At 45.0% G+C, this 22,088-nt stretch overlaps 1 protein-coding gene across 2 annotated transcripts in view; it reads right to left on the bottom strand.

Annotated features, from left to right (window-relative positions):
* The window catches only part of CDH12 (cadherin 12), a 1,010,774-nt gene that overhangs the window by 313,373 nt on the left and 675,313 nt on the right, over window positions 1-22,088 (bottom strand). For both annotated transcript variants that reach the window (XM_075585916.1, XM_075585915.1), the window contains one exon: window positions 11,173-11,340. In XM_075585916.1, coding sequence (XP_075442031.1) covers window positions 11,173-11,340 — 168 coding nt within the window. The remainder of the gene's footprint in view (window positions 1-11,172; window positions 11,341-22,088) is intronic.

Below are 22,088 nucleotides of genomic sequence, written 5' to 3'. Positions count from 1 at the left end.
GTGAACATCCTGTTTTGTATTTAAGCAGAAAACTTTGACCACGTGAAGTGTCTTATGCCACTATTGAAAAACAGTGTCTGGCCATTGTTTGGGCTCTGCGGAAACTGCAGCCCATTTGTATGGCAGGACATTTACTTTAATCATGGACCACAACCCACTAAGTTGGCTACAAAGGGTGTCAGGGGAGAATAACAAATTGCTCCGCTGGAGTCTTGCTCTGCAAGAATTTGATTTCTCTATCCAGCACAAGAAAGGCAGCGATCATGAAAACGCTGATGTACTTTCCCGACAAAACATTCCTTGCGAGCCAAAAGCCTCAAGAGGTGTCAGGCTAGTCGAACCGCCGGACTTGGAGGCTGCAACCAAACCTTCATCTTGAGGGGGAGGTGTGACGGTGAAGGGTTAACCAGGCCACAAATAAAGGTATTATGCCGGGAGAGTTACCTCTGAGCTCTGTTTCAGGTTTTAGAGTGTCAGTGTCAGCTCTTCAACCTTGGTTTTGTACCTGCAATGAAAGTAATTGTATGGCAATAAAGAATTTATGTGTGTTTTACTTTTCCAGGAGTGCTAACCAGCGGAGATTCTCAGGCTATGAGTTTCAAGTGGGATTTTGTGGCAAAAGCGTTGTCAGATGGTATCTAGATAACAGGGGTCCAGAGTTGCTGGCTACCCCGAAAATGTATCGGGGAATCAGGTATCCATAATATGCAGATCTCCTACCATGCTGTTTTCTAGCATCTGCTATGCCTTGCTGGGGTGACCAGGGCTTGTCATGTGCCAGGTGGCAGGGAGCTTGCTGCCTGCATCCCCCCATGCCCCCCTTCGTAATCTGCTCCGGCACCAAAATTACGTCGCATGGTCATGTGATATCACGTTCCCATGGCAATATACAGAATATATTTCTGTTAAGAAGTATCTTTTGTAAACATATATGGCACAAGTATTTTTCTTAAGCCTATTAAGAGGTATTAATGGACTGGACAATAAATTGCTTGCCACTTCTTGTTTGCATAAGTACAAATGATTGAAGTAGGGGGTCCCCGAGCCTGAAATCAATGCGGTTGAGCTCAGAAGACCCCCTACTCATCTACACTAATATCAAAACACACATAACAATAAACAATAATTCATTACAGTAGCGGCTAATGGTAATGAAGCTGCATTAATCTCATTATTATGAATAGTGTGCGGGAGCAGGGGGTCTCCTGAGCTGAACCACATTGATTTCAGCCATGGGGACCCCTGCTTCCTGAGTTAAAGGCCCATATTTGGGGTGCCAGTATCTCCTCCATTATTTACATGTCACACGTCATGCGACGTGGACACTTTAAAAATGCCGGCGACACTGGCATCCAATGCCCCATACCGGGGCCTGTATCTTGGGAAGCAGGGGATCCCGGAGCCTGAAATCAATGTGGTTCAGCTCAGTAGATCCCCTGCTCCTGCACACTATTTAAAAAAAATACATAATTAAATAACAAATATTTGGGGACAATACCTCTTCACCCAACCCCACAACCCACAATAAAACACTACACAGAACAGCCCAACTACCCACCTCATAGGCCCCCAATAAACATTACCATATTTAATAAACGTTAATACATAACCCACCCACCCTGTGCCCCCATAAAAAACATGATTTATTATTTTACATGAAGGCTTAATACCCCAGGCCAGTGGGGGTCCCCTTTGGTCCCGATGGGTGTCTGCATCCCGGGGGGTACACACAAGTGTCTGGGGGCCTCCGGGTAGTACCCGCTAGGTGCCTTGGGCCTCCAGGTGGTCCCAACAGGTCACCGCGGGCCACAATGGGGTCCATGGGTTGTCCCGCAGGTGTCTGGAGGTCCCCAAGTTGTCCCCACAGGTTTCTGGGGGCCCTTGGGTTGTTCCCACGGAGATCTGGGAGCCCTCGGATGGCTCCCATGGGGGTCTCGGGGCCCTCGGGTGGTCCCTGTAGGGCCCCTGTTCTACCCTGCAGGTGTCCCCGTGGGTCTGCAGGTGGTACCCGTGGGCATCCTGGGGTCCTCGTGTGGTACCCGTGGGAGTCCGGTGGTCCTTTGGTGGTCTCCATAGGTCCCCGCAGAGCTGCGGTACCAACTCTGTATGTAAAAAAATAAAACATGGCCTACATTTAAATAAATAACCCACCACCACCACCACCACCACCACCACCACCACCACCACCACCACCACCACCACCACCACCACCACCACATAGAGTACAGTAATGGGCAAAATAACTATTATCGAGATATGGATAATAGATTATTTGCCCATTATTAAACACATTAACCAGCATAAATAAAGTAAATAAATACAGTTCTACTTACCACAGCCAATGTGATGGGCATCCTCTTCAGGGTCCTGCAAGGTCCCTGTCCGCCGTTGCCAGAAAAATACATAGCAAATACAGTCTAATGTTCCCTATACCCTTAATCACCTTAGCGGTTAATAACCGAGAAAGTAATTAAGGGGTTTACCCACCCTGCCCCGATACCCACCCAGGAGGCCTAACACCCCTCCCCCTTCACCCATTCATTTGTACAGTGGGTAGATTAACCAATATACAAAGAAATGGTTAAGGATTACCAAAACATGCCCAAATAAAAACATCACATAGCAACATCAAACACAGCACATATCAAAATATCACATAGCAACATCAAACACAGCACATAGCCAATTAAATATCCAAACAAAAATAAAATGAAAACAAAGCAAGAAGTAATCCGAAATAAATTACCAACAATCAATTAATCCAATCCAAAATCAATACAATTACACAATTCACTATTTAAATACCAAAACCAAACCATTATGATATAAATGCAAGTTCAAAGTAATCACCATCAGCCAAAATCTAACTACCAAAAAGAAGCCACTATTAAAAAGCAAGCCTCCCCCCTGAAATAATTTTTTTGCCCATTACTGTACTGTATGTGTTTGGTGGTGGTGGTGGTGGAGGGGGGGTTTATTTATTTGAATGCAGGCCATGTTTTATTTTTTTACATACAGGATTGGTTCCGCAGGTCCGCAGTGACCTATGGAGACCACCTGAGGACCCCCGAACGCCCATGGGTACCACACGAGGACACCCGGATGCCCATGGGTACCATCTGCAGACCCACAGGTTCCACCTGTGGACCCATGGAGGAAACAAGTGGGGAAGAACCGGGGGCCCCACAGCTGTGGGGGGCCCACGGAACTGCAGAAACCACCCGAAGGCCCCAGACCCCATGGGAACCACACAAGGGCCCCCAGACACCTGTGGGGTTGACCTGGGGTCCCCCAGATGCCCGCAGGACCACCTGTGGACACCATTGGGGCCCACGGTGACCCACGGGTACCATTTAGTTACCCATGGCGCTTAGTGAGGAATACTTGGAGACCCCCAGACACCCGTGGGTACCCACTGGGGTGCACTGTGGGGCCTGTGGACACCCCTCAGGACCACCCGTCCGCTTGGGGTATTAATTCTATATATAAAATAATAAATCATGTTTTTATGTAGGTGCACAGCGGTGGACAGTGTATTGATTATTAAATATGGTAATGTTTATTGTGGGGTCTAGTAGGTGGGTAGTGGGGCTCTTTTGTGTAGAGTTTTTATTGTGGGTAGCGGGGGTGGGTGAAGGGGGAAGTGTCCCCAAGGGAAGGTGTAAAGCCCTACCATGTGGGTAGTGGGGGAGGGTGTTTAGGCCTCCCAGGTGGGTAGTGGGGGAGGGTGGTTAGGCCCCCGGGTGGGTAGTGGGGAGGGTGGGTTAACCCCTTAATTACTGTAGCGGTTACTAACCACTAAGTTGATTAAGGGGTTAGGGGACATTATATTGTCGCTATTTATTCTTGTGTATTTTTTGCAGCACCAGAGGGCATGGAAGGGATGAGGCCTTCATCGTGGCAGCCTGGCAAGTGTGAGTGCAAGATTTATTTATTTCATTTATTCTGATGAATGTATTTTAAATGGGCAAATGCATTATTAACCATAAGTGGATAATAGTAATTTTGCCCATTATTCTACTGTATGTGTTAGGGTGCAGGGGGGATGTGGGTGTATTTATTTAAAAGTATTGTTTATTTTTTGGAGGCACACAAATGGTACCGCACGCCCGTGGTGACCCCCAGACACCCATGGGGATCCCCCGGGGACACCTGCGGGGATCACCCGGGGACACCCGCCAGCCTGTAGTATGGATGGGGTGCCTGAAAAAAGGTTAACAAAGAATTTTTTATAAGTCCAGCTCCTTTTGCGCCTGCCTTTAGCTGGCGCGTTTTTCTGGCGGGCTTTTAAAGCACGATTCACTTAGCGCTCTTTAGAGAAGCCTGCAGACTGTCAAAAATCGGCGCGTTTGCATTTTTTGCCTGATCAGGCGGGTTTTGCGTGCAGGCCAGAAAAAAATGCCTTTTAAGGCCGATAAAGCACTGTTATCACTGCGAATCGTGCAGCAGCCTGTATCAACCTTAAAAAGCATTTTGCGCTCTTAAAACGACTTATCAGAGCTTAGTGCATAGCCCCCATAGTATCTTTTAAATTACAGAAAAATTCAAACTTCTATGTAAATCTGTTTTTCAGTGGCAAAATGCATATGTATTGTGAAAGGTAATGAGCATTAGTTATATAGCTTAAAGAAGTGGGAGGACAAATAGTGGGGGCCTATTTAATTTTTAAATTTATGTCATTAATTACGTGACTAGATGTTCTTTGTTTAGTGCGTCATATTTGTTTTGCCTCGCTTTATTTTAGATACAAAACCATTAAAGGTTAAGTTTTAATACTCACATTATCTCTAATTATATGAGTTCTAGTGCAAAAGGGGTCTTTCTACTTGCTTCGCAAGTTTTTCTTCCAGGACAACTAGTGAATGAAAAACTGAGAGCAAGTCAAGTTAGAAGGGAGCATCAAGATCAGAGCAGTTGTACAGTATAGATGGGCTCACACTTACAGTATAATATAGACAAAAGTAATAGACAGCACTCACACAAAGTAGATAAATATACACAAAGCGGGGTGCCACGGACTAGAGAGGGCCCAATCCCTCTCAAACACAATAAAGTACTGAAGAAAATCCAGCACACCCTAATAATAGATACAAAGTCACTGGTATATAACCAATTTGAAAATTTAATCAGTGCACAAATAAGTCAAACAACTGACAACGGCATACTAGGAGAACAGATAACATATAGATAGGGCCATACGTGGGATGTACAGGAGGATAAGGGATAAAGGAAAAGTAGGATGGGACAACGAAGGGAAGGTGAGGTGAATGGTGGAAGGGGAACAAAGAAAACAAAAAAAGTGGGTCACAACGGGGGAGTATAGGAGGGCAACGTTTCGGGACTTGTCCCCAGAACCCACAACAACAAAACTGACCATAAGTAAAAACAATCGAAGACCCTCCCCAAATTCTAAGTAATATTCTAATTAAATACACATACAATATCCCTAAACTAATTGGCAAAATAAATCCACAGTTTAACTTCTGTATAGATATATTCAGGGACAAACTACATGCAAACAGCTACAATGTATTAGTGAACTAGCAACAACTGAGAACACCAGAGAACAGCAAAGAGAGGAGGCAAATCAGGAGTTATGCAAACCAGACAGTCCTTAGTTGATAGGACACACGAACTACGAGCCTGCTCCTCACTCTAGAGGGTGTTTGCAGTGAATGTGCAGTTCATGAGGCTTCTTAAGGGAATCCTGACATCATCTGCTGTGCGCGTTGCTCCAATCAGCCTGATAGCATTCTGGTGGTAGTGTCCATAGCGCTGTATCACTATCTCCTTCCTCCTTGTAAATGTAAACAGATCGGGTTACCATGGTAACCACGGGACTTCACTGACGCCATGCCTGTCCTCTGGAGCTTGAAGAAACTAATCTTTTGATATGTGGCAGTATAGGAGTCTGGCAGCATGCAGTACGATCCCAAACCATATTTAGATGTGTGGATAATTAGCTAAAGTAGGACCTCCACAGGATTACCCTCAGAGGGCTACCTAAAATAGGTGAAAATAAAAACATACCATATTAAAAGCAGAGTATTATTTGGTCCTCTCATAAGCTAAGCAATGTATGAAAAGAACTGAACACACAAACAAATAATGTATAAAGAGGCTACTATATACACAAATAATGATCATTAAATCTATGAATATATGACCTGGTGGGTAATTGGGGACCCTAAACATAGGACAAGATTATAAAGGAACTATATAGAACCAGGGTGTCAGGCCAGCGGTGGGGGACACTGTTTTTGACGTGATGACGTGTTTTTAATTTGGCAGGGTGATGTGCCATCACTATCAAATTTTGTGTCTGATCTTAATATGGCCCACCCCACCATTGGGTTTACCTGTATACACGATCCAGTACAGATTAACTTTCTTGACACCACAATTAGTGTACATGATGGGAAATTAGAGTCGGATTTGTTTTCCAAACCGACGGACAGAAATAACTTACTACACTTCTCTAGCTTCCATCCTCCTGGAACCACTGTATCACTGCCGTATAGTCAATTTTTGCGCGCAAAGCGTATAATAAGCAGTCCATCTAAAATAAAGGAGGGCATGGATAAGATTCAGTCTAAGTTTTGCTCCAGAGGTTATCCTAGGGAGATATTGTCCAACCAACGTATAAAAGCTGAAAACAGGACACCCACGGGACAGGTTGTTTGTGAAAAAAGGAAATACTCCATTCCATTTGTTTCAACTTTCAATACAAATAGTGGTCAGATTAAAAATATCATACAACGACATTGGTCTCTCCTGAGCAGTGACTCAATGTTGGCTCCTGCACTATCTGATCTTCCATTATTTTCGTACAAAAGAGGAAAGAATCTTCGGGATCGCCTAGTTAGGGCGGACCTTGGGGGGACAACCACTAAACAAATATTTCTGGGCACCCCGAAAGTGGGTTGCTACAGATGCTGTAGCTGTACCCATTGCAATAATATTGTGGAGGGTCACACTTTCCAAAACCCTATCTCTGGTAAAATTTATAAAATTAGAGACTTCTATACATGCCTTTCAAAGGACGTCATATATTTGATCAAATGTCCATGCGGCAAGGGCTATGTGGGTGAGACCACCCAGAGGGTGAAGGACAGGATTGGACAGCATAAGGGGGCTATACGCAGATGTGACCCTGAAGCACCGGTAGCACATCATTTCACACAAGCTGGGCATAGTGTGAGTCAACTGCGGTACCAGGTAATAGACGGCATTAAAATGGGGCGATGTCAAAAACAGTGTCCCACACCGCTGGCCTGACACCCTGGTTCTATATAGTTTCTTTATAATCTTGTCCTATGTTTAGGGTCCCCAATTACCCAGCAGGTCATATTTTCATAGATTTAATTATCATTATTTGTGTATATAGTAGCCTCTTTATACATTATTTGTTTGTGTGTTCAGTTCTTTTCATACATTGCTTAGCTTATGAGAGGACCAAATAATACTCTGCTTTTAATATGGTATGTTTTTATTTTCACCTATTTTAGGTAGCCCTCTGAGGGTAATCCTGTGGAGGTCCTACTATAGCTAATTATACACACATCTAGATATGGTTTGGAATCGTACTGCATGCTGCCAGACTCCTATACTGCTACATATCGAAAGATTCGTTTCTTCAAGCTCCAGAGGACAGGCATGGCATCAGTGAAGTCCCGTGGTTACCATGGTAACCCGATCTGTTTACATTTACAAGGAGGAAGGAGATAGTGATACAGCGCTATGGACACTACCACCTGCATGCTATCAGGCTGAGTGGAGCAACGCACACAGCAGATGATGTCAGGATTCCCTTAAGAAGCCTCATGAACTGCACATTCACTGCAAACACCCACTAGAGTGAGGAGCAGGCTCGTGGTTCGTGTGTCCTATTAACTAAGGACTGTCTGGTTTGCATTACTCCTGATTTGCCTCCTCTGTTTGCTGTTCTCTGGTGTTCTCAGTTGTTGCTAGTTCACTAATACATTGTAGCTGTTTGCATGTAGTTTGTCCCTGAATATATCTATACAGAAGTTAAACTGTGGATTTATTTTGCCAATTAGTTTAGGGATATTGTATGTGTATTTAATTGGAATATTACTTAGAATTTGTGGAGGGTCTCCTATTGTTTTTACTTAGGGTCAGTTTTGTTGTTGTAGGTTCTGGGGCTAGGGAAGTACCCTCTTGTCCCCTTGGGACTGAGGGGAACGGGCCTGACGAAGGGACAAGTTCCGAAACGTTGCCCCCCTATACTCCCCCGTTGTGACCCACTTTTTTTGTTTTCTTTGTTCCCCTTCCACTATTCACCTCACCTTCCCTTCGTTTTCCCATCCTACTTTTCCTTTATCCTTATCCTCCTGTACATCCCACATATGGTCCTATCTATATGTTATCTGTTCTCCTAGTGTGCCGTTGTCAGTTGTTTGACTTATTTGTGCACTGATTACATTTTCAAATTGGTTATATACCAGTGACTTTGTATCTATTATTAGGGTGTGCTGGATTTTCTTCAGTACTTTACATACAGTATAAGGTTACAAAATGTCCTACTTTACCCAAGACAGTCATGGTTCGCAAGGCTCTGTACAGAAGACAAATATATTAAGAATACAGTAAATATAGACAATGGTAAAATCACCAAAACTTTGAAAAGGATCATACAGTATTTTTAGAACAGATACCAACTCTTTCCAATATATTGCTGTGTCCCAAAATCATATATCCCAGTTGAGCCTTCCAGAAAATGTGTATCCCATATTAGTGTTCTAGTTTGTATGTCTGGCACATGACCAATGCTCTAACAGTAAGATGGCTGCATCTATTGGCCCCAGGACCTAGAAGATGAAGCAGGAAAAAGACTTCACCTGCTTGGTGCCAGCAACAAACTTTCCCACCTGAAATTCCATGAAAATACTCTGTGTGTTGCTTCTTATTTTAGGTATGTAAATAAAATTACTGAGAAAATTGCATCTATGCACAGTTTATATGGCCAGTTATCAACCAGCATCTTTCATTAACCTCCATTAACTGTGCACCACGAAACTGTATCAACAGGAGAGTAGGAATTGAAAAATATTTGCCAATACATGACATTTTCTATGTTAACATTTAGTTTGTGGTACATATTTACAGTACTAATTTGTGCTATAGCAGAAGTTCCTTTTTCAGCACCAGAAGGTACTTCTGCATCCTTGTGTTGCATAAAGATGGTGCAGGCATTGTTGAACCCACTGGCAAGCACCAGTGGGTGAAATAATACAATCCCTCTGTGTTGGTAGGGGTAGCCAATCTTCATAATAAAGGTGAAGCAAGACTGGCTGCTCCTGAAAACAGTGGGTCCCTGGTAGCTTAGTACCAGCATAAGCCGGGGACACTGTATGTATGATGTGCTTTCAATAAACCTGGGAATTTCGGAGTGAGAGTTTAAAAGGGGATATTTGGATGGAAATGTGTTCAAAACAGGTGTACAAGGTCGGGGGCAAATATACCAGTTGCCCCCCTCCCCCCCCCCATTTTACCTGCAGACTGCGTCTGGTCTGCAGCTACACATATGCATGTTATCCCCATTTTATCATCCCTTTAAAATATTGTATTTTCTAACCGCCATGCTTAGTTTAATATTTGTATTCCCGATCCCAGGTGAAAGTAAAATAGATGTACTTTTAAAATGTAGATTCATCTCTATACAGACAGTCCTGGTATTCCAATAAGTAACCAGGATGTCCGCATAGAGATGAGGGATCAAAGAGGAGAAGGGAAGTCGAGGTTTCAGAACATTTGATGAGTGGAGAATCGTGGACTACAGGGTCTAGAGACAAAGACTCCATGCTGGGGAGACATTGTTCTCCAAGACTCAGTAGAACCTACCCAGCAGAAAGTATAGAGCTGGGAAGGGGAATCCGTTGCTGGTAGGCACGATTCCCATTGGCCAGTTCGAATTTCCCACATGTCAGCATCCTGAGTCTCCTCAACACACCCCTCCTCTGAAAACTACAGCCAGACAAGCCCCCAGTTCTGATTGACTGGTACAGCTAAGATCTGTGCTCTGATTGGTCGCCTGCCCCTTCTCAATGTTGGACACAGAACAGCAAAGTCTATGTAAAGGGACTGGCCAATCAGAGATCCAGACGATCTTGAGACTTTTTCCGGTGAGGTGCTGGCTTTCAAAAGTGTTTTGCTCCAAATAGGAAAGAACTCAGTATGGAGTTGCCAGAGAAGCCTAGCATAGCTGAGGACAAGTTCTCAGATTTTGGCCAAATTTCAGCTTTTGCCTACCTTGCGGTTAGTGTTTATAGCCAGGTATCTCTCCAGAAAGAGTACCGTGGAGTTCCTAGAATTGGAGCAGACAGAAATCCTTCTGAAGCAGGTGCCCTGCACCTAGTGAGGCTAGAGACACCCGCAGACCCCCAGATAAGTGTGTATTTCTTGTATTTTGTGTATTTATTGCATGTCTGCTGGTCTCACCAGAATAAACTCAATTTTATTCCACTACCTTGTTCTGCCTAGTGAATTGATCCTGGAAGGTAAAGTGTGCAAAGTACTGGTCTCCTGTGACACCCTCCCTTTTCTTGAGCAACCCTAATTCAAAGACAATGGTTTCTTCTCCCACCACAACATGTCAGCAAGAGCAATAATGTCTGCTACATCTGTAACACCACTTTGTAAATGTAAGCTGCAAAGTTCATAAACGAAACATCTCTATTGACTTACAATGTTATGTTTTATAAATATTAGACAAAATATCCCATTGTGTTAGCCATTCTGTAAAATAGAAATGTCATATTATGTATTATTTTATATTCCTTGTGTTAGTAGATATGAATGATAAATTAGAGCATTGGTCTAATGTTTGATCGATATGTCTGCTGGAGGGAAGGCTGGAAAGCAATTATCAGCCCACTTTTATGAAATAAATGAAATTAACATTAGGTTGATTGAAGTGTATAGAAAATATCTGAATATTTAAAATTGCAAAACAGGTTGTTGGTTTTTTTTAAGAAAAACTCCACTAACAAAACAATAAACTCTTGATATTTCAGCATTTAGCTACCCTCCAGTGTCACCCTTAATGTCTCCTGTATCCTATAATCTTTTCATATGTAATCTACTTTCACAGTGTCAGCTATTGTACAAGACATACAGTATTAACTTTAATTAGCAAAGAATGAAACATACTCTTGGGAAACCGAGGTGGATTGTCATTGACGTCAGTGAGCGTAATGTTGACAGTGGTAGTTCCAGCTAATCCTCCCAGCTGTCCTCCCATGTCCTTGGCCTGGATAAGTACTTGGTATTGTTCTTTGACTTCTCTATCCATGTTTGGTAAAGCTGTTCTAATGACACCTTTAATAGAAAAGAGAAATATAAAAAATAAGGGCAGATATATTGAAAAGAGGTTCAATATAAATAATGTGCAGTGTAAGAATAGAACATATAATTGTGTATGCTCATAGTTCTTAGAGAAAAGTTATACATGTCATATATTATATGCTTATTACTAGTTATAAGATCTAAGAATAAATATGTTCATGGGTTATGGGTACAAATACAATAAATCACCAGATTAACTATTGCCTTGAAATATTTGAAAAGCTTTGCTGTAAATATTTGTCATCTCTTTATGTTCTGTAATACAGTGTGGAGAGAGTGTAGTAGTTAAGCTGTTAGACAAAGCTATTTAATTATAAGGCTCCAATGTATACTATGATACATTACATAAATTAGTAAGGAGTTTGTAATATATTCTGTAGAAGTGTATGGGATTAGTGTAAAAAAAGATGTGTGATGGTACAATGAGAGAACATGACCAGAAATGTGCTTCCCTTGTTAATAGCAGGTGTCATGTATCATTATTGGAGTAGAGAAAGTGAGATGAACAGATTTAGGGAAGACAGAGGTAAGTAAGACAGTAAGAAAATATTATTAATCTTCTAGTATGGTAGACAAACAAGTTATGCTGCATAAAAAAGCAACACAAATGTTTCACTGTATTAAATAAAGTCATAATAAAGAACGGAGATATGTGAACCTTCTGAGATTCGCTTTGGCACTGTTTTGATAGAACTTTCCAAAAAGTTTGAAAAACCGATCACATTTTTAGCGCCTAAAGATTTGACACAACAGCCAAAGTTTTTCAAAATGAATGATTTAGCTTTTCCAAAGTGGGAAGATGACTGTTTTTTTTTTTATTTTGTTTATAAAGTTTGATTGTATTTCATAAGCAAAAGTAATCAAACTTTTTCGGCGGACCAAAAGGCGGGAAGTACTCAAAATTTGATAACGCATGAGAAACATTTGTACATCTATACTAAAGAGCACTTATGACCACGTTCACGCCTCAGACATGTCCCTAAACGTTCCTTCCTTACCCCATATTACAGCAGCATACAGTGCAATTACTGCAGTCACTTGGTTCTGGGTAATGATATGTAAATTTGCACTCAAAGTGTGTCACTTTTTAAAAAAAATGTTGGTCCCTTTAAGCTTATTTAAAGCAAAGAATTGGCCTAAATAGTGTTTTTTCATAACGATGAATGGACTAACTCTTCAGTTGAAAAAGTATAATCAAATCTAGCCTATTTGTTTACCTAAAGTATTTAATATTAGACAACCATATTTTCATCTATATTAAATCAGTCGAGAATTCTATTTTATTTATAAAGTTCCAAAATACAAGCACACTGAGGGGCCTATGCAGAGAGCAGCGAATTTTAAAATTGGCGAATTTATTAAAAAGTAGCTTTTTTGGAGAGTTTTATTCTCCATATGCAGAAAAGTGCGAATTCTGCTATGTTTAACATGGATGCGTGTGGCGAGTTTAAATTGGCGAGATGCGCGCTTCAGAAACGTGTAAAAACAAATTCGCGCCTTTTTTTTCCCTTTGCAATGGCCGCGAGCGGCAGCTTCTTGCCAATTTTTTCTGGCGAGGCAAAAAGGAGACAATCGCGCCATTTTATTGGCGCGAACAGCCGCTAGATGCCGTTCGCGCCTCTCTGCATTAGGATATTTTTAAAACTGGCGAGATTGAGGTTCTCGCCAGCCGCGAGGCGAGTTTTACAAATAGAAAAGAAAAATTGGCGCGTTTTTCGGAACTCGCCATTTTCTGCTGCTTTCTGCGCGATTTTCTCCAAAAAATGGCGAATTTCGAAATAGCGCTGCTCTCTGCATAGGCCCCTGAAGCTCTTCTTTCTTCACAGTAAAATAAAATTCATTACAATGCAAAACCCATATTTATGTACAGATTGTGTTTGGATTGGATTCTACATGATTGCTAATAATTGTTGCAATATGTTTTTTTCATTTAGGCTTCACTGGGTTTGTCCCTTCCCCTATAAAATATACATAGTTAACTAAAATGTGATTACTTGTCTTAAAGAAATTCTATGTTACATTTGATAAATACTATAGGTACTCTGGGGGATGTGTATCAAAATCTAAGCTCATTGGTATTTGGGTAATGTTATGTTACAGTATTTAATAACATTATTTTATCTTAAAATAACATGTTATTATGTGAATCCTATCCCTACAATACATGATACAAGTTAATTCAATACAGTTTTGTACATTTTGTAATATATTAACCGCTTAGTAGCACTAGTTGCCAGCTAGCCATGGGCAATCCACCAAGAGCAACAAAGGGATTAATATTACGAGTGGGCAATAGCACTGGTGTTTTGGTATTGATTTGGGTTCTACAATATGTCCATGTTTTGCATGTGGTTTTTGAAGACATTTTTAGTTTTGGATTTTTATAACATTTACAAAAATTCTAAATAAAGAGGGAAATGATTAAATAGCATCTGAAAGAGGGCTGAAGGAGTGGCTCAGTGAGCAAATGCACTGATTTAAAAAAATATATACCCAACAATAATGTAATTAGAGAATGGTGAATGTGTCAAAAGTCAAGCTGCAAATTCGTTGCTGGTTCTTTTATTAAAACATACAGGACATCTGCAAGCTCATATTAAAACACCCCAAAATAACCACAACATATATATAAGCATATAGGTGTCACAGAGGAGTGCTACTAAGCATGGCGATATATATTTAATACCAGAGACAGAACATGAAACACAGACAGAGCTCTGTGCACATCCAGTGAAACTTATACACGGTACAGTGCGTAAATATATATGTATTGATATCTATTAAATAAAATTGTCTTCTAGTTTAACATTTTGGCCAAAGTGTTGTAAGCCCCTGAGCCACTACACGGTAGACCACATCTCAAGGGACCCTAACACTAATATAAATTCTTAATAACCTGTTTGTTGTGTGTTTGTTGCGCATGCTTGACAGGTGACGCGCTGCATGCTCCGGCACTGGACTCAAGGGGCTGACGTCAGAGCGGGATGCTCTGATTGTGAAACTGATCTCCCTCCGCCCGTGGGTGTAGACGAGATGACCCTGTCCAGGTATTGGTTAGTGGTGTTCGGGAAGCAGCTGAATTTCATGCTAACGCTGATTGAATGTTGGTGATTGGGCTTTGTCTATTGTGGTGCATTGTGGGTGGGGGTATATATGTTTGGTCACTGTCACTTGTTGTTTGCACGGCCCTGAAGAAGGTCTCCTTGTGGGACCGAAACATTGGCTATCGTGTAACTATTGTTTTAATACAATTACTTTTGGATTAACCCCTTTGCTGTCTCTTTAACTGGTCTCCCGGCTGGTTCAGATGTAGTGTGGATTTCTATGGGACAAGCATCTGCCTTATGCTTTGCATTAGTGTGCTGACTGGCTACGTGTGGATTATATATATATATATATATATATATATATATATATCATACGATACCGGTTGAAGCACGACATCAAGGGACAGCACACAGGTAAGTTGATCACAAGTTCTTTGTATTGAAAAAGAGACACAAAAACCGACGTTTCGGTCCCCCAGTCGGTTTCGGCTATATATATGTATCCTGCACTGTATTCAATTGCACCACCCTGAGAAAGGTCCCACTGGGGGACCGAAACGTCGCTTTTTTGTGTCTCTTTTTCAATACAAAGAACTTCTGATCAACTTACCTGTGTGCTGTCCCTTGATGTCGTGCTTCAACCGGTATCGTATGGTCTATTATTGTGTTATGGGATAAGCACCAAACTTTGTTTACTTTCAAGTGGAGTGCCGGCTGTTTTTTGGATTATATATATATATATATATATATGTAACCCTGCTTCTCCCCCCCCCCCCCAGACTCTTCGGTGGTGTCTAGGGTACATGGGGCTGATTACATGCGGTGTGGTGCGTACCTGTGAGGAACAGGAGGGCCTGAGCTTCCCGCGGTGTTGTGGGGGAGCCAGGACTGGGCTTCTGTGGTGATAGCCTCCATGATCTCTTAGTGGTGCAGCGCCTCCATCTTCTATACTCCCAGGGTAATGGGACAGGACCGGTATAGAAGAACCCCTCAGGTCCCAGGGTTATACTCTCCAAATCACACACAGTCTTTACGGGTGCAGAACAGTCTCTTTATTTGACAGAGCAACGATATCCCAATGATAAGGCTTCCAGCAGCCGCAATACAATCACCAGGACTAGGTACACACCGCTCACCTCCTCTCCTTCCCTCCTAGTCACTCTTCCGACAGGATGGTCTGAGCTAGGGCTTCAATACCCCATGGCCCACCTCCGAGGTTAGCCTCGAGGTGGGTCTTAAATTTCCCCCCCCCATCACCCCTGGCAGCGGGGTGAGGGCATTGGTCCACCAGTCTATGATTCTATCAGCTCTACTTATAGACGCTGATCGTTTCAGTTCCTCTCACTCTCATCCGGCACGCTGCACTGGGGAGCCCTCAGCCTCCTGATACTCCTCGGACCGTTCCGCAGGATTCGTGGCTTACGGCATAATACTCAGCAACTCTAGACTCTCGATATCACTGTTCACTCGAACTCTTCCTAAGCTACTCTCTCTTCCGAAGGACCATCAAAAGAGAGGAACACAGCACCAAAGCACAGAAAAAGAACAACACCCAACTTACCGGAGTTGGCTGCTAAATATAGAGCTAGCCCCTCCCCTCATGGTGTCAGCAGAGCCTCCCCTCTTGCTCACGCCTGCAGCAGAGTCCAGGCCTGCGTCTACCACTCAGGTTAGGGCTATGAAGTGGGAAAACCCATGATGATTACTGGCGCCTGATCTTAACAGGACTTATCACAGTAGAAAGAAGATAGGTATAGCCTGAGCTGTTTAGAGGGGGCTACACTCTCCCTATGGTGGAATCCAATGGTCCCCACTTGGATCTATCTTTAGCAGTACCATCCTGCGGTGAACCACCTGGGAAACAGCACACATAACAATCATAATACATGCATAATGAGGTAGTAATTGTAAGTACATCCGGGTACTCCCAACATGGAGAAACCTACAGATAGGTTCCTTACACGTCGTCTGTTATGGTCAGTGACAGTCACAGCGAACGACTGAACCGGCCCATGCTCAGGCCTGTATGTAACACCGTGCATATAAATACACCTGCCGATGCTCCATATACGCACTAGCTCACTAATCTTATCCTCATTGTGATACCCCGCCCGACCGTACTTGGTCCGTAGATACTCTTGAACTGCCTCCCTAAGCCAACTGTCTCGGTTATCTTCAACCTCTCTCATGATGGGCTCCGGCACGTAGGGATATTCATAACTGTGTGACTGCCGGTATCTAGCGACTATGGCTCGGTCAGCTCGACTTAGCTTGGTAAGCGTGCCGTGACCTGCCCTGCTTGGCAGTACCCAAAACAATGGCTCCTCGGGGGCTACTTCATCATACAATATACTGGGGCCTTGAGGTACAATACGTTTCTGCTCTATCTCCCTCAACCAGTGATCTAACTCATCCCCCATCTCCTGAGGAGTGAAAGAACCAGCTGCCCACCAATGGTCTACTACATCATGCTTAATCAACAAGAATCGCGTACGGTCCATCCCTTCGTGGTACCCGGTGAACAAAGGCGCCCACCATTTATCGCGGTGCTCGTACTCAGCGGCCTGGCTAGTGCGTTCGACATCAGAATCTACCTGTGATGATACACCGGACGTACCCGCATCAGTAGATCGCGAGCAATCTCTCCTTCCCTTTGCATTATAATACCTGGTGGGGTTCATTTTGGACACCACTGTACTAGTAGACCCAGTTATAGAGGGAGATAGGGGGTGGCCCGGTATTAAAGGGGTTGCACCCCATTTGGCCACCCCTGACCGCACCAGGGAGACAAGGGGTTAACTGGACTGAGGTCCAGAAATGTGATTTAACCCTTGTTATGACCTGTAACTGTATTTTCCCCTGTTCCCCTGTTCCATTGTAATGTCTGTGTTAGTCAGTGTCTGCATCACACACACACTAGAATCCATCCGGGAGCACAAGGGTTAATAGTCCTTTAATGATTATAGCTCTTTGTGAAGTTTTCCCACCTTTTCAGGCACCATTTTGCAGGTTCCCATAAGCCGCCATTAGGGCTCACTGCTTTTTAATGGTGAATCTTGCTGTGAAGTCCGGTTCCTGAGAAGACCAGCAGATGGCGTCCGAGAGGGAGAGCGGCGGTTTCCCATTGAAAGTCTATGGGCTCATTGACTTCAATGGAGAAACCCTCGAAAGAGCTTTTCAGGAATGAGTTGGCTGCCTTCCAAACCGCTTAACCGCAAAGCAGATACAATGTCCTTTAAAAGAGTTAAAATCACTTGAGTCAAGTTCAACGTTAAATGGCGTGGGAATAAACTGTTCTGGGGGGCCTAGAAATAAAATTATTTTTGCCCCTACACTGGCGACACACTTTATTCGAGCTCGGCTAGTCCCACAAATTCGGGTATACCCGGGTGTATTGAGGTTTGTGACTGTTTTCTGCCCGAGTGCATTGAGGTATTTTCCAGGCAGGGATTGAAGCATTTTATTCCCGCTGGCTGCAATACTGCACAGTATATATATATATACTGCATTACTATTCATGAATTTATGCCATCTGGTAGACACGCGAAGCATTGCAGCCTATTAAATCCTAATCATTATCATTTAACAGATCAGCCGCCCGTCAGCCAGGCATGAACCCAGGCTGGGAAGGCAAACGCAACGGGGCTTGTCAGAGGTGAGGAGCGGCGCATTCCAGGTATCTGCCAGGTACATACTGGGTATTTGCTCGAATAAAGTGTGTCGGTGCAGTAGTTCCTAGGCTGCCCCCCACTCGACCAAAACCGGGTCCCCGAATCCTGGACCCCCGATAAGGGTCGAACCAGATAGAGCGGGTCGCGCCATAGGCTTTGTCGGTGGCGGCAGAAACGGCTCAGAAAAATGACTAAGTGAAATGCTGAATTTTAGGAATCCATATCTCCGGTTCTGGAGGGACCAGAGGATCAAGGTTTGGGGTATCTGTAGTCACTGCCCCGGCATCACTGCAGAACCATCCTTGACCCTCTTGGACAAACCCGATGGAGTATGGACCCCCTTGAAAGTTCGGGACTTTTTCCCATTGATTCTAATGAGGGAAAAGCCGCATGGTGAAAAAATGACTAAGTGTAAAATGTTGAAATGTGTAAGTCCATATCTCCGGTTCTGGAATGCCCAGAGGGATGGGATTTGGGTGACATGTAGCCAAGGTTCCGGCTTTAATGCATGCCCATTTCCAGCCCCTCAGACCAACCAGACGGAGTATGGACGACTGTAAAGATTTGTGGATTTTCTCATAGACTTCAATGGCGGCGGTTCCCCATTGAAAGTCTATGGTAGGAAACCCCATTGACTACAACGGCGGAGTTGCTCCATTGAAACCCATGGCGGCGGAGCCCGTTGTTTTCAATGGGGATTTAGTGAAAAGCTGAGATTTCTTTTAGCGGAGATTTTTGTATTAAAATGAAAAATGATTTAATGTGCATTTGTGTAACTCCGGCTCCATAGGTCATAGCAAGTCGCTTTTTGGATCATATGGTGCCCCAGTTCCGGCCATTAGAACTGGGAAGTTTGGTTCTGCTAAACCCAATGGAACTGGATATTTTAATACGTTTATGTTTTATGTTTGATACTGTGTCCCAAGGTAGGGACAAAGACTTAGGGGAAATTCCTTTGTCCACCAAGATAGCAGATGGCCCCAAGAGGCGCCCTAATGTCTAGGATTTGAGTTCTGTTCAAAGGGTCTTGTCACCCTCCCTGTTTACCTAAGGGCGGAGAAAGCTCAAACCAGAGCAGTTTTTAAGTGTTTCATTTAACACCTTCCAACAAAGGTTTTCCTGCCAGAAAGCCAAATGGGTAGACTGGCTGGTATTCCCTTTGCATATGTGGGGCTACAGAAATGAGACCCCAGAGTTCTACTGCGCATGTGCCAAACAGCAGGGGGGCATGGGTCAGAATGCTTTCCCACGTTAGTGATTGGCTGGAGGTAATTGAAAACCAATCCCCTGTACTTAAGGTTATGGATAGGGCCACAAAAGGTATATAATCTGTGGTCAAGCCCTTATCCATTGTTGTTCATGTTTTGCAAGTTCTTCAAGTGTTCAGTCTGTTCTATACCATCTTGTTTGCTGAGAGAAACGCTATGCACTGTCTTCCTGCCAGAGGTCTTTTCATGCTTTTGGGTGTCTTGATGACTATGAAGAGTGCTGTATGAACTGCCAGTCCAGCTGTGACTGCTTCATCATTTCCATATTACGTAAGTGTCTATATTTTGCCTGTTATTTGTACATATCTGTTGTGTTCACCTTTATCAAGGAATAAATTACATTTTATCATATCTAAGTCTTGTCCCAGTTCAAACCCAGGTATATGTATATTTATATATAGTTTTGGTGTAAATTACAACCTGTCACAAGCTACTGTGACAAGCTTGTAATTAACTGGTGGCAGCTGGCGGGACTGAACTGGACCTGGATTACAGTATTCTGCGGGGTACTGTGATCCAGTGGGAACTTGATGGTAATTGCAAGTTCCTGGGACTAAAGATATTGAACACACAGTGTACAACATATAACACAAGATATGGCACCTCCTCACTGTTCCCCTACTTGTGAGAAGCATTGCCTCCAGAACCAAAGTGCCGGCCATCCGTCTGACTGGAGCCGGGCACCGAGACCAGAGGAGTGCATCAAGTCGGCGCGGGGACCAGCAGCCAGCAAGGCTGAGAGAGAGACAGCAATCGGTGAGCATGAAACCCGGCAGGCTGAGCAAAGATCCACAGCTGCAGCTGCTGTAACCATCACACCGCCCGGAAAGCAGGGAAGGGACCCAGCTCCGGGACGGCAGAGACTTGTGGAGGGAGCGGGTGGTCTTGGAAACCATGGAAGTCTTGCACCAGGAGAGGTAATGGCCGTTGCAGTGGCCCGTCCATTTTCCCTGAAAGAGCTAGCACTGGAGTGTGCGTTGGGCAAGATGTGGTTCCCGGCGAAGTGGACCCAGTTCCTGGCGTCGGTACCGCACCGACCCGCTTATCCCCTCCCTGAGCCTGGTGCTTAGGCAACTCCGCTCTGGACTCCGTTGCCCCTTGCTGGGGTTAGTCCACCGGTGGCGGAGAAGCACCGGCAGCTGCTGCGGCACTGCCAACAAATGGGCCACAATAATGCCCAGTGCCCTGATCGTGCGCGGTCAGACGAAGAAGCCCCTCAGGGCCAACGCTCACGAGCTGCGGAAAAGATGACCCAGTTAGCGGCATCCTCTGATGGCTCCCGCCCAGCCGGGGCGACAACACTCCTTGGGACGTCTCCTGGAGAACATGGACGGGCTGCATCAGCAACAGCGGCGGAGAGCAGCGGCCATCCACCTGATCCCGGCGGAGAACCAGCGGCGGCGGCAGAGAAGAAGCCGCCACTCCGGCATCCTGCCGGCGGCAGTTTTATTTGGGGGGAGGGACAGGGTTTGCGGGAGGGGGCTATTTTACCAAGTTTGCATGGAGCTGTGTTCCTCAACAAAGACCTGGGACCCTTGTCCTGCACCGTTTTACCTGTACCCAACCCGGGCGCTGTTGCGACAGCGGCCCGGTGCTGCCCAGCCCAGATGGGGCCGGCGGCGGCCGCTCCAGTCCCCCTGCAATTGGGACCAACGAAGGCGGCGGTCTCTGCGGGGACCAGCAAGGTAAGCCAGACCAAGTCGCAGACTGACCCTGACTTATTTCTCCCTATGACTGTACCCTGTTGTTTCACTCTAGGGGTGACCGGGGGGTGGCAGGAGATAGGGGTACCAGGGGAGGGGAAGGAAGGGCAGCTTGTAGGGCAGCCAGGCTTCCCCATTACCTGGGCGGAGCAGCAAGGGGACTCTCAGTTAAGAGCCCCACTGTTGCAGCCTTGCTATGGGCTGGAGGTGTCCGGGGTTGTGGCAAAGTTAGACCACCCCCGGATTACCTGCCAGCCAAGAGCTACGGTGGGTGCATCTGCACCAGCAACCCTGAGCTCATCCCTGGTAATGGGGAGACAGTGTCAGGGAGATGGCCTCACTCAGGGGTCCCTAGGATCCAGGTTAGGATTAGCTAGGGAGATGCGGATTGAGGGGAGGCTGCAGGTAAGTAGCCAGCAGCAGATCTCAGGGGAGGGTAAGGAAGGGCAGCTTGTAGGGCCACCAGGCTTCCCCATTACCTGGGCGGAGAAGCAAGGGGACTCTCCGTTAAGAGCCCCACTGTTGCAGCCTCGCTATGGGCTGGAGGTGTCCGGGGTTGTGGCAAAGTTAGACCACCCCCGGATTACCTGCCAGCCAAGAGCTAAGGTGGGTGCATCTGCACCAGCAACCCTGAGCTCATCCCCGGTAATGGGGAGACAGTGTCAGGGAGATGGCCTCACTCAGGGGTCCCTAGGATCCAGGTTAGGATTAGCTAGGGAGAAGCGGAGTGAGGGGAGGCTGCAGGTAGGTAGCCAGCATCAGTTCTCAGGGGTGGTGAAGGAAGGGCAGCTTGTAGGGCCGCCAGGCTTCCCCATTACCTGGGCGGAGCGGCAAGGGGACTCTCAGTTAAGAGCCCCACTGTTGCAGCCTTGCTATGGGCTGAAGGTACCAGGGGTTGTGGCACAGTTAGACCACCCCCAGATTACCTGCCAGCCAGAAGCTAAGGTGGGTGCATCTGCACCAGCAACCCTGAGCTCACCTCCGGTAATGGGGGCACAGCTTCAGGGAGAGGGGCTAGCCCCGTTAGCACCC

This window comes from Ascaphus truei, chromosome 2, assembly GCF_040206685.1.
Source record: "Ascaphus truei isolate aAscTru1 chromosome 2, aAscTru1.hap1, whole genome shotgun sequence".
NCBI lineage: Eukaryota > Metazoa > Chordata > Amphibia > Anura > Ascaphidae > Ascaphus > Ascaphus truei.
This window is presented reverse-complemented; position numbering and strand designations above follow the sequence as displayed.